At 38.7% G+C, this 12,622-nt stretch overlaps 1 protein-coding gene across 1 annotated transcript in view; it reads right to left on the bottom strand.

Moving 5' to 3' along the window:
* LOC128056905 (phospholipid scramblase 1-like) overlaps positions 1-12,622 on the bottom strand; it is a 40,966-nt gene that overhangs the window by 19,501 nt on the left and 8,843 nt on the right. Inside the window, exon 3 of the mRNA XM_052649734.1 lies at positions 1,806-2,026. Coding sequence (XP_052505694.1) covers positions 1,806-2,026 — 221 coding nt within the window. The remainder of the gene's footprint in view (positions 1-1,805; positions 2,027-12,622) is intronic.

The following is a 12,622-nucleotide window of genomic DNA, read 5'->3' as shown; positions in this document are numbered from 1 at the left end:
AAACAATAACAACAACAACAGATCAGTGGAACAGTGGAAGAGAGCAGATTCCAGAAAAAGGTACACACATATATTGACAATTTATTTTCAAAGATATAAAAGACAATTCTATGGTAAGGGTAGTCTTTTTTCAAAACATAGTGTTCAAACAATTGGACATTAAATAATAAAAAAGAAATCTCAGCTGTTCCCTCACAGATACAAAAAATTAACTTCAAATGGAACTAGACTTAAATATATAATTTCTGGAAGAAATATAAGGAAGTCTTTGCTATTTTGTGATAGGCAAATTTTTTTTAGGTAATTTCTTAAAGGCATGGACCATAAAAGAATATATATGATAAATTAGATTTTATCAAAATTGAAACCCTCCTTTTTTCCAAGGGTGATAAAATGAAAAGCCAAGCCATAATCCTGGGTACAATATTGGCAATGCACTTATCTGAGAAAAGGCTTGTATTCACACTATCTAAAGAATGCTTATAACTCAGTAAGATGAATTGGCTTATTTTAGGAAGGGCAAAAGATTTAAACACTATATATTCAGTAGCTAATAAATACACACAGGGAAATGCAATATGGAGAATAGTATAGAAGATCCTTAGAAAACTGAAAACAGCTACCCTATGACCTTGCAGTTCCACTCCTGGGCATACATCTGGAGATAAACATTATCGAAAAGGATACATGCACCCCAGTGTTCATTGTAGCACTCTTTACAATAGCCAAGACATGGAAGCAACCTAAATGCCCATAAACAGAGGAATGGATAAAGAAGATGTGGTACATATATACAACTGAATATTGCTCAGCCATTAAAAAGAATGAAATAATGCCGTTTGCAGCAACATGGATGGTCCTGGAGACTGTCATATTGAGTGAAGTCAGACAGAGAAGGAGAAGTATCTTATGACACTCCTTATATGTGGAATCTAAAAAGAAATGATATAAATGAACTTACAAAACAGAAAGAGACTCACTTAGAAAATGACTTATGGTTGCAGGGGGAAGGGATAGTTAGCATTTTGGGAAGATCATGTACACACTGCTGCTGCTGCTGCTGCTAAGTCGCTTCAGTCGTGTCCAACTCTGTGCGACCCCATAGACAGCAGCCCACCAGGCTCCTCTGTCCCTGGGATTTTCCAGGCAAGAATACTGGAGTGGGTCGCCATTTCCTCCTCTAATGCATACATGCATGCTAAATCGCTTCAGTCATGTCCAACTCTGTGCAACCCTATGGACAGCAGCCCATCAGGCTCTTCTGAAATTCTCTAGGCAAGAATACTGGAGTGGGTTGCCATTTCCTTCTCCACATGTACACACTACACACTGCTATATTTTAAATGGGTAACCAACAAGGGCCTATTGCATAGCACATGAAATTCTACTCAATGTTATATGCCAGCCTAGATGGGAGAGAGGTTTAGGGGAGGATAGATACATGTATATAAATGGCTGAGTCCCTTCACTGTTTACCTTAAGCTACCACAAAATTGTTAACCAGCTATACCCCAATACAAAATAAGATGTTTAAAGTTTGGAAAAGTCACAATGATATTTTACAATAGAAAACTTCTAAAAATCTAAACTTCTTTTAACTTTCATTGCCGGAAAAATATTTACAGTGTTACACATGGGTCTTATTCTGAAAGTATGAGATATTATATAATTCTCGCTCTGACATATTTTATTCCAGATTATCCTTTGTCCCAATGTTTTAATTTTAATATACTTCCCAGTGTTGAGGCTTTTTTGAAGGAACTCAAATACATTTTAATCACATTGTAGAAATAATATTTACTGACCTTTTGTAGGCAGCAGTTACTCCAGCAACAGCTCCATCTTAGAGCTTTATGCAGAGTAATGACATCACATCCTACATTATCATAAATTGTCATGGTAAAAAGCCTTGAAGGTCCACAGAGGTGTCTGATGAAACAATTACTTTTCTCTTCTGCAAAGTATAGTCGTTGTCCTTGATTATTCATGACATCATATGTTTTATTAGTTTCAAAGGGACTGACCACTAAAGAATGAAATAAAATGGTGATTATGAATAATATGTATATGATCTGTATACACTGCATACCAAATTATGTTCAAATACAAATAAGTTGCATAATGTTGAGTAAGAAACCCCTTGGCTTTAAGGAATGTTCTTCACTACTTTCTTAGTTTCCCCATATAGAAAAATAAAAGAAATGGTAGCTGTTCTCTGGTTCCTTTTATGCTAAAATTCCATGCATAGCATTTCATTTTTGAAGTTCAGGGAAATTAACCTGTAACTATAGGCTTTGAGTTACTTTAAAAAAATTACTCCTCTCCAGTTTTCCTTCCTATAGGTCATGAAAATGACTTTATTAGTCTTCAATCTGGCTAATAGAAACCAAGCAAAAATATTTCACTTAAATTAGGGGAGACAGTGAGCACTCTCATATATCGTCCACATAAGATAATGAATTCACCTTTTTTTTTTTTGGAAGAAAATGGAAATATTATCTTTTGTCCTAATAATCTTACTCCCATGATCACACAAAAATTTCTAAAAATTTAAAAATCGCTCTCTGTACCAAATATTCACTGCTACACAACTTAGAAAAAATAAAATGGAAGCAAAGTAAATGTTTAACAACAAAAGGTAATATGTATTATCCCTTCTTGAGAATTATTGGGTATCTATTTAAAATGCTGGGTTTCACCATGGTAACTGCAAAACAATAATCTTTAATAGATATACACTCAGAAAAGAAAAAGAAACTCCAAACACAATACTAAAGATAGTCATCAAATCACAAGAGAACAAAAGAGAAAATGAAGAAAAAGATCTACAAATCCAAGACAATTGAAAGAATGTTGTTAGGAACATATTCATCAATGATTACCTTAAGTGTAAGTGGACTGAATGCTTCAACAAATAGACCTAGACTGGTTGAATGGATATAAAACCAGGAGGACTCATATATTTTCTACCTAAAAATGACTCCTTTCAGATGTAGAGACACATACAGATTGAAAGTGAGGGGATGGAAAAAGGTATTCCACAGAAATATAAATCAAAGGAATACTGAAATAGCAATCAATACTTATATCAGACAAAATAGACTTTAAACACTGTTAGAAGAGACAAAGAAGGATGATACATAATAATCAAGGGATCAATTAAAGAAGAAAATACTATAAATATGTATGCACCCAATGTAGAAGTACCTCAGTATATAAGGCAAATATTAACAGATATAAAAGGAGAAATGAACAGTTCAGTTCAGTTGCTCAGTTGTGTCCGACTCTTTGTGACCCCATGAATCGTAGCATGCCAGGCTTCCCTGTCCATCACCAACTCCTGGAGTTCACTCAGACTCATGTCCATCGAGTCAGTGATGCCATCCAGCCATCTCATCCTCTGTCGTCCCCTTCTCCTCCTGCACCCAATCCTTCCCAGCATAAGAGTCTTTTCCAATGAGTCAACTCTTCGCATGAGGTGGCCAAAGTACTGGAGTTTCAGCTTTAGCATCATTCCTTCCAAAGAAATCCCAGCGCTGATCTCCTTCAGAATGGACTGGTTGGATCTCCTTGCACTCCAAGGGACTCTCAAGAGTCCTCTCCAACACCACAGTTCAAAAGCATCAGTTCTTCGGCGCTCAGCCTTCTTCACAGTTCAACTCTCACATCCATACATGACCACTGGAAAAACCATAGCCTTGACTAGACGGACCTTAGTCGGCAAAGTAATGTCTCTGCTTTTGAATATGCTATCTAGGTTGGTCATAACTTTCCTTCCAAGGAGTAAGCGTCTTTTATTTTTTTTATTTATTTATTTATTTTTTTTGAAAATGATAAACCTTTTATTTTTTTTTATATATTTTTTTTCATTTTTTTTTTAAATTTTAAAATCTTTAATTCTTACATGTGTTCCCAAACATGAACCCCCCTCCCACCTCCCTCCCCATAACATCTCTGTGGGTCATCCCCATGCACCAGCCCCAAGCATGCTGTATCCTGCGTCAGACATAGACTAGCGATTCAATTCTTACATGATAGTATACATGATAGAATGCCATTCTCCCATATCATCCCACCCTCTCCCTCTCCCTCTGAGTCCAAAAGTCCGTTATAGACAGCTGCATCTTTTTTCCTGTCTTGCATACAGGGTCGTCATTGCCATCTTTCTAAATTCCATATATATGTGTTAGTATACTGTATTGGTGTTTTTCTTTCTGGCTTACTTCACTCTGTATAATCGGCTCCAGTTTCATCCATCTCATCAGAACTGATTCAAATGAATTCTTTTTAATGGCTGAGTAGTACTCCATTGTGTATATGTATCACAGCTTTCTTATCCATTCATCTGCTGATGGACATCTAGGTTGTTTCCATGTCCTGGCTATTATAAACAGTGCTGCGATGAACATTGGGGTACATGTGTCTCTTTCAGTTCTGGTTTCCTCGGTGTGTATGCCCAGCAGTGGGATTGCTGGGTCATAAGGGAGTTCTATTTGCAATTTTTTAAGGAATCTCCACACTGTTCTCCATAGTGGCTGTACTAGTTTGCATTCCCACCAACCGTGTAGGAGGGTTCCCTTTTCTCCACACCCTCTCCAGCATTTATTGCTTGCAGATTTTTGGATCCCAGCCATTCTGACTGGTGTGAAGTGATACCTCATTGTGGTTTTGATTTGCATTTTTCTGATAATGAGTGATGTTGAGCATCTTTTCATGTGTTTGTTAGCCATCCGTATGTCTTCTTTGGAGAAATGTCTATTTAGTTCTTTGGCCCATTTTTTGATTGGGTCGTTTATTTTTCTGGAATTGAGCTGCATAAGTTGCTTGTATATTTTTGAGATTAGTTGTTTGTCAGTTGCTTCATTTGCTATTATTTTCTCCTATTCAGAAGGCTGTCTTTTCACCTTGCTGATATTTTCCTTTGTTGTGCAGAAGCTTTTAATTTTAATTAGATCCCATTTGTTTATTTTTGCTTTTATTTCCAGAATTCTGGGAGGTGGATCATAGAGGATCCTGCTGTGATTTATGTCTGAGAGTGTTTTGCCTATGTTCTCCTCTAGGAGTTTTATAGTTTCTGGTCTTACATTTAGATCTTTAATCCATTTTGAGTTTATTTTTGTGTGCGGTGTTAGAAAGTGATCTAGTTTCATTTACAAGTGGTTGACCAGTTTTCCCAGCACCACTTGTTAAAGAGATTGTCTTTACTCCATTGTATATTCTTGCCTCCTTTGTCAAAGATAAGGTGTCCATATGTGTGTGGATTTATCTCTGGGCTTTCTATTTTGTTCCATTGATCTATATGTCTGTCTTTGTGCCAGTACCATACTGTTTTGATGACTGTGGCTTTGTAGTAGAGCCTGAAGTCAGGCAAGTTGATTCCTCCAGTTCCATTCTTCTTTCTCAAGATTGCTTTGGCAATTCGAGGTTTTTTGTATTTCCATACAAATCTTGAAATTATTTGTTCTAGTTCTGTGAAAAATATGGCTGGTAGCTTGATAGGGATTGCATTGAATTTGTAAATTGCTTTGAGTAGTATACTCATTTTCACTATATTGATTCTTCTGATCCATGAACATGGTATATTTCTCCATCTATTAGTGTCCTCTTTGATTTCTTTCATCAGTGTTTTATAGTTTTCTATATATAGGTCTTTAGTTTCTTTGGGTAGATATATTCCTAAGTATTTTATTCTTTTCGTTGCAATGGTGAATGGAATTGTTTCCTTAATTTCTTTTTCTACTTTCTCATTATTGGTGTATAGGAATGCAAGGGATTTCTGTGTGTTGATTTTATATCCTGCAACTTTACTATATTCATTGATGAGCTCTAGTAATTTTCTGGTGGAGTCTTTAGGGTTTTCCATGTAGAGGATCATGTCATCTGCAAACAGTGAGAGTTTTACTTCTTTTCCAATTTGGATTCCTTTTATTTCTTTTTCTGCTCTGATTGCTGTGGCGAAAACTTCCAGAACTATGTTGAATAGTAGCGGTGAAAGTGGACACCCTTGTCTTGTTCCTGACTTTAGGGGAAATGCTTTCAATTTTTCACCATTGAGGATAATGTTTGCTGTGGGTTTGTCATATATAGCTTTTATTATGTTGAGGTATGTTCCTTCTATTCCTGCTTTCTGGAGAGTTTTTATCATAAATGGATGTTGAGTTTTGTCAAAGGCCTTCTCTGCATCTATTGAGATAATCATATGGTTTTTATCTTTCAATTTGTTAATGTGGTGAATTACATTGATTGATTTGCGGATATTGAAGAATCCTTGCATCCCTGGGATAAAGCCCACTTGGTCATGGTGTATGATCTTTTAATGTGTTGTTGGATTCTGATTGCTAGAATTTTGTTGAGGATTTTTGCATCTATGTTCATCAGTGATATTGGCCTGTAGTTTTCTTTTTTTGTGACATCTTTGTCAGGTTTTGGTATTAGGGTGATGGTGGCCTTATAGAATGAGTTTGGAAGTTTACCTTCCTCTGCAATTTTCTGGAAGAGTTTGAGTAGGATAGGTGTTAGCTCTTCTCGAAATTTTTGGTAGAATTCAGCTGTGAAGCCGTCTGGACCTGGGCTTTTGTTTGCTGGAAGATTTCTGATTACAGTTTCAATTTCCGTGTTTGTGATGGGTCTGTTAAGATTTTCTATTTCTTCCTGGTTCAGTTTTGGAAAATTGTACTTTTCTAAGAATTTGTCCATTTCTTCCACGTTGTCCATTTTATTGGTATACAACTGCTGATAGTAGTCTCTTATGATCCTTTGTATTTCTGTGTTGTCTGTTGTGATCTCTCCATTTTCATTTCTAATTTTATTGATTTGATTTTTCTCTCTTTGCTTCTTGATGAGTCGGGCTAGTGGTTTGTCAATTTTATTTATCCTTTCAAAGAACCAGCTTTTGGCTTTGTTGATTTTTGCTATGGTCTCTTTTGTTTCTTTTGCATTTATTTCTGCCCTAATTTTTAAGATTTCTTTCCTTCTACTAACTCTGGGCTTCTCCAATTCTTCCTTTTCTAGTTGCTTTAGTTGTAGAGTTAGGTTATTTATTTGGCTTTTTTCTTGTTTCTTGAGGTATGCCTGTATTGCTATGAACTTTCCTCTTAGCACTGCTTTTATAGTGTCCCACAGGTTTTGGGTTGTTGTGTTTTCATTTTCATTAGTTTCTATGCATATTTTGATTTCTTTTTTGATTTCTTCTGTGATTTGTTGGTTATTCAGAAGTGTGTTGTTCAACCTCCATATGTTGGAATTTTTAGTAGTTTTTCTCCTGTAATTGAGATCTAATCTTAATGCATTATGGTCAGAAAAGATGCTTGGAATGATTTCGATTTTTTTGAATTTATCAAGTTTAGATTTATGGCCCAGGATGTGATCTATCCTGGAGAAGGTTCCATGAGCACTTGAAAAAAAGGTGAAATTCATTGTTTTGGGGTGAAATGTCCTATAGATATCAATTAGGTCTAATTGATCTAATGTATCATTTAAAGTTTGCGTTTCTTTGTTAATTTTCTGTTTAGTTGATCTGTCCATAGGTGTGAGTGGGGTATTAAAGTCTCCCACTATTATTGTGTTATTGTTGATTTCCCCTTTCATACTTGTTAGCATTTGTCTTACATATTGCGGTGCTCCTATGTTGGGTGCATATATATTTATGATTGTTATATCTTCTTCTTGGATTGATCCTTTGATGATTATGTAGTGGCCTTCTTTGTCTCTTTTCACAGCCTTTGTTTTAAAGTCTATTTTATCGGATATGAGTATTGCCACTCCTGCTTTCTTTTGGTCTCTGTTTGCGTGGTATATCTTTTTCCAGCCCTTCACTTTCAGTCTCTATGTGTCCCTTGTTTTGAGGTGGGTCTCTTGTAAGCAGCATATAGAGGGGTCTTGTTTTTGTATCCATTCGGCCAGTCTTTGCCTTTTGGTTGGGGCGTTCAACCCATTTACGTTTAAGGTAATTATTGATAAGTATGATCCCGTTATCATTTACTTTATTGTTTGGGGTTCGGGTTTATACACCCTTTTTGTGTTTCCTGTCTAGAGAATATCCTTTAGAATTTGTTGGAGAGCTGGTTTGGTGGTGCTGAATTCTCTCAGCTTTTGCTTGTCTGTAAAGCTTTTGATTTCTCCTTCATATTTGAATGAGATCCTTGCTGGGTACAGTAATCTGGGCTGTAGGTTATTTTCTTTCATCACTTTAAGTATGTCTTGCCACTCCCTCCTGGCCTTCAGCGTTTCTGTTGAAAGATCTGCAGTTATCCTTATGGGAATCCCCTTGTGTGTTATTTGTTGTTTTTCCCTTGCTGCTTTTAATATTTGTTCTTTGTGTTTGATCTTTGTTAATTGGATTAATATGTGTCTTGGGGTGTTTCGCCTTGGGTTTATCCTATTTGGGACTCTCTGTGTTTCTTGGACTTGGGTGATTATTTCCTTCCCCATTTTAGGGAAGTTTTCAACTATTATCTCCTCAAGGATTTTCTCATGATCTTTCTTTCTGTCTTCTTCTGGGACTCCTATAATTCGAATGTTGGAGCGTTTCATATTGTCCTGGAGGTCTCTGAGGTTGTCCTCATTTCTTTTAATTCGTTTTTCTTGTTTCCTCTCTGATTCATTTATTTCTACCATTCTATCTTCTATTTCACTAATCCTATCTTCTGCCTCCGTTATTCTACTATTTGTTGCCTCCAGAGTGTTTCTGATCTCATTTATTGCGTTATTCATTATATTTTGACTCTTTTTTATTTCTTCTAGGTCCTTGTTAAACCTTTCTTGCATCTTCTCAATCCTTGTCTCTAGACTATTTATCTGTGATTCTATTTTGATTTCAAGATTTTGGATCATTGTCACTATCAATATTCAGAATTCCTTCTCAGGTAGATTCCCTACTTCTTCCTCTTTTGTTTGGTTTGGTGGGCAACTCTCCTGTTCCTTTACCTGCTGAGTATTCCTCTGTCTCTTCATCTTGGTTATATTGCTGCGTTTGGGGTGGCCTTTTTATATTCTGGTAGTTTGTGGAGTTCTCTTTATTATGGAGCTTCCTCACTGTGGGTGGGGTTCTATCAGTGGCTTGTCAAGGTTTCCTGGTTAGGGAGGCTTGTGTTGGAGTTCTGGTGGGTGGAGCTGGGTTTCTTCTCTCTGGAGTGCAGTGGAGTGACCAGTAATGGGTTATGAGACGTCAAAGGTTTTGGAATAATTTTGAGCTGCCTGTATATTGAAGCTCAGGGGAGTGTTCCTGTGTTGCTGGAGAATTTGAATGGTATGTCTTGTTTTGGAACTTGTTGGCCCTTGGGTGGAGCTTGGTTTCAATGTAGGTATGAAGGCATTTGATGAGCTCCTATTGCTTAATGTTCCCTGAATTCAAGAGTTCTCTAATGTTTTCAGGCTTTGGGTTTAAGCCTCCTGCTTCTGGTTTTCAGTTTTATTTTTACAGTAGCCTCTAGACTTCTCCATCTATACAGCACCGATGATAAAACATCTAGGTTAAAGATGAAAAGTTTCTCCACATTGAGGGACACTCAGAGAGGTTCACTGAGTTACAAGGAGAAGAGAAGATGGAGGGGGTAGTAAGAGGTAACTGGAATGAGATGCAGTGAGATCAAAAGAGGAGAGAGCAAGCTAGCCAGTAGTCACTTCCTTATGTGTGCTCTATAGTCTGGACCGCTCAGAGGTATTTACGGAGTTATACGGGGAAGAGGAGAGGGAGGAAGTAGACAGAGGTGACCAGGAGGATAAGAGAGAGGAATGAGAAGGAGAGAGACAAATCCTGCCAGTAACCAGTTCCTTAGGTGTTCTCCACCGTCTGGAACACACAGAGATTCACAGAGTTGGATAGAGAAGAGATGGGGGAGAAAAGAGACAGAGGCCACCTGGTGGAGAAAAAGGAGAGTCCAAAGGAGGAGAGAGTGGTCAAGCCAGTAATCTCGCTCTCAGGTAAACTTGGGTAGTGAAGTTTGGGTTTTTAAATGTGCAAAATTGACAACAGAAACCTAAGAGCAAAGATTAAAAATCTAGAGTAGAGGTTGGATTTTAAAAAATACAATATTAAAGAAAAGAAGCAGAAGGAAAAAGGAAGAAAGAAAAAAAAAACAAGAATTATTAAATTAACAAACAAACAAAAAAACAAAACAAAAGAAAACAAAAACCAAAAAACCACCAACAACCATCCAAAGGCTATATATGGTGTTTGCCTTAAAAAAAAAAAAAAGGTCTTTTTTTTTTTTAAATAGTAATAGTAGGTTATAGAAATAAAAATTAGAGGAGAAATAGAAGACTTAACAATTTAAAAAAAAAAGTTAGAAAAAAAAAAAGAAGAAAAAAAAAAGGAATGATTTTAAAATTATTAAAAATATATCTGGCCCTTCTCTGATGTTTTGGGCCGTGTGGGATCACTTCCAAGGTGGTTCCCTCTGTTTAACTTCTTCTGTTTGCTGGTTTTTTAGGCTCACTAGTTCAGTCGCACTGTGGGGAGGGGGGATGCTGCAAACAAATAGCACTGTCGTGTGCACAGTGTCTCAGCCCCGCCTGACCTGTCCCTTCTGGCGGCGCACAAACTGCTCCGGCTCTACGATGCTCAGCCGGGAACCGTCTGGAGCCGGCCCAAGGCTGCGTGCACTTCCCCGGTCCAAGCCGCTCAGGTTCGGCGCTCAGGCCGCCCTCAGAGGCACAGATTCGGCTGGGACTGCGTTTTGTGCCCTTCCCAGGTCCGAGTAGCTCAGGAGTTTGGCGAGCGTGATCGCCGCGGCGTGTCACCTTTTCTGCCGCCGCTGCTCAGCTTTCTGGGTGGACCGCTGGCGTCCCCCATGAGGCAGATTGTGAGTGTCCAGCACCCCCAGAAGTCTTAGCAAAGAGGCCTGCTTGCAGTTAGGTAAGTAAAGTCTCTCCGGGTCTGCAATTGCCCCTTTCCAGTCCTTACGGCTCTGGCTGCCTGTCCCCGGCGGGGGATGGTCTGCAGCCGGCTTTTTCTGTTCCGTCCTTTGTTCTGTGCTCGGTCCTGGCGGTGTCTTATGTTCGAGCTTTCCGTGCGGTAGCTATCCCACAGTCTGGTTTGCTAGCGCAAGTTAGATCGTTCTGGTTGCGCGTGGGGCGTTCCTGCCCGATTCTTACAAAGCACTGCAGCCCGCGCCTCCTGCGCGTCCCTGCCCTGCCCCCACTTCCCAATGGCGGACGCAGGCGTCTGTGCTGCTTTTCCGCTGGGGGAGTTACTGTTGGGCTTGTAATCTCTTGGTTTTAATTATTTCTTTATTTTTCCTTCCTGTTATGTTGCCCTCTGTGTTTCCAAGACTCGCCACAGACTCGGCAGGGAGAGTGTTTCCTGGTGTTTGGAAACCTCTCTTCTTAAAATTCCCTTCCCGGGACGGGCTTCCCTTCCTGGGACGGGCTTCCCTTCCCGGGACGGAGCTCCCTCCCCACCTCCTTTGTCTCCTTTTTCGTCTTTTATATTTTTTCCTACCTGTTTTTGAAGACAATGGTCTGCTTTTCTGGTTGCCTGTTGACCTCTGCCAGCCTACAGAAGTTGTTTTGTGGAGTTTGCTCGGCGTTGAAATGTTCTTTTGAGGAATTTGTGAGGGAGAAAGTATCTTCCTGTCCTATTCCTCCGCCATCTTTATCCCGTCCTAGTAAGCGTCTTTTAATTTCATGGCTGCAATCACCATCTGCAGTGATTTTGGAGCCCCCCAAAATAAAGTCTGACTCTGTTTCCCCTGTTTCCCCATTTATTTCCCATGAAGTGATGGGACTGGATGCCATGATCTTCGTCTCTGAATGTTGAGCTTTAAGCCAACTTTTTCACTCTCCACTTTTACTTCCATCAAGAGGCTTTTTAGTTCCTCTTCACTTTCTGCCATAAAGGTGGTGTCATCTACATATCTGGAGTTATTGATATTTCTCCCGGCAATCTTGATTCCAGCTTGTGCTTCTTCCAGCCCAGCGTTTCTCATGATGTACTCTCTATAGAAGTTAAATAAGCACGGTGACAATATACAGCCTTGACGTACTCCTTTTCCTATTTGGAACCAGTCTGTTGTTCCATGTCCAGTTCTAATTGTTGCTTCCTGACCTGCATACAGATTTCTCAAGAGGCAGGTCAGGTGGTCTGGTATGAACAGTTACAACATAATAATTTGGGGAACTTTAGCATCCCACTTACATCAATGAACAGATCATCCAGACAGTAAAATCAGTAAAAAACAGAGGCTTTAAATGACACACTAGACCAAACAGATTTAACTGAGCATTCCAACATTCTGCTGCCAAAAGCAGCAGAATACACATTGTTTTCAAGTGCACATGGAACATTATCCAGGGTAAATCACAAGATGGGCCACGAAGCAAGGCTACATAAATTCAAGAAAATTGAAACCACATGAAGGCTCTTTTCTTTCCACAACAATATGAGGCTAGAAATCAACAACAAGGGTGGGGGGGGGGGGGAACACACACACGAAAAAGACAAACCCGTGGAGGCTAAATGATATGCTACTAATCATTCAGTGGATTAATGAAGAAATCAAAGAGGAAATTTAAAAAACACCTAGTGATAAATGAAAACACAACAATCCAAATCTATGGGATGCAACAAAAGTATTTCTGAGAGGCCAGTTTATAACTTTAAAATCTCACCTAAGGAAATGAG

The sequence above is a fragment of the Budorcas taxicolor genome, chromosome 1 (genome assembly GCF_023091745.1).
Source record: "Budorcas taxicolor isolate Tak-1 chromosome 1, Takin1.1, whole genome shotgun sequence".
Classification (NCBI taxonomy): domain Eukaryota; kingdom Metazoa; phylum Chordata; class Mammalia; order Artiodactyla; family Bovidae; genus Budorcas; species Budorcas taxicolor.
Note: the sequence above shows the minus strand (reverse complement) of the source record. Positions and strands in the feature narration are given on the sequence as shown.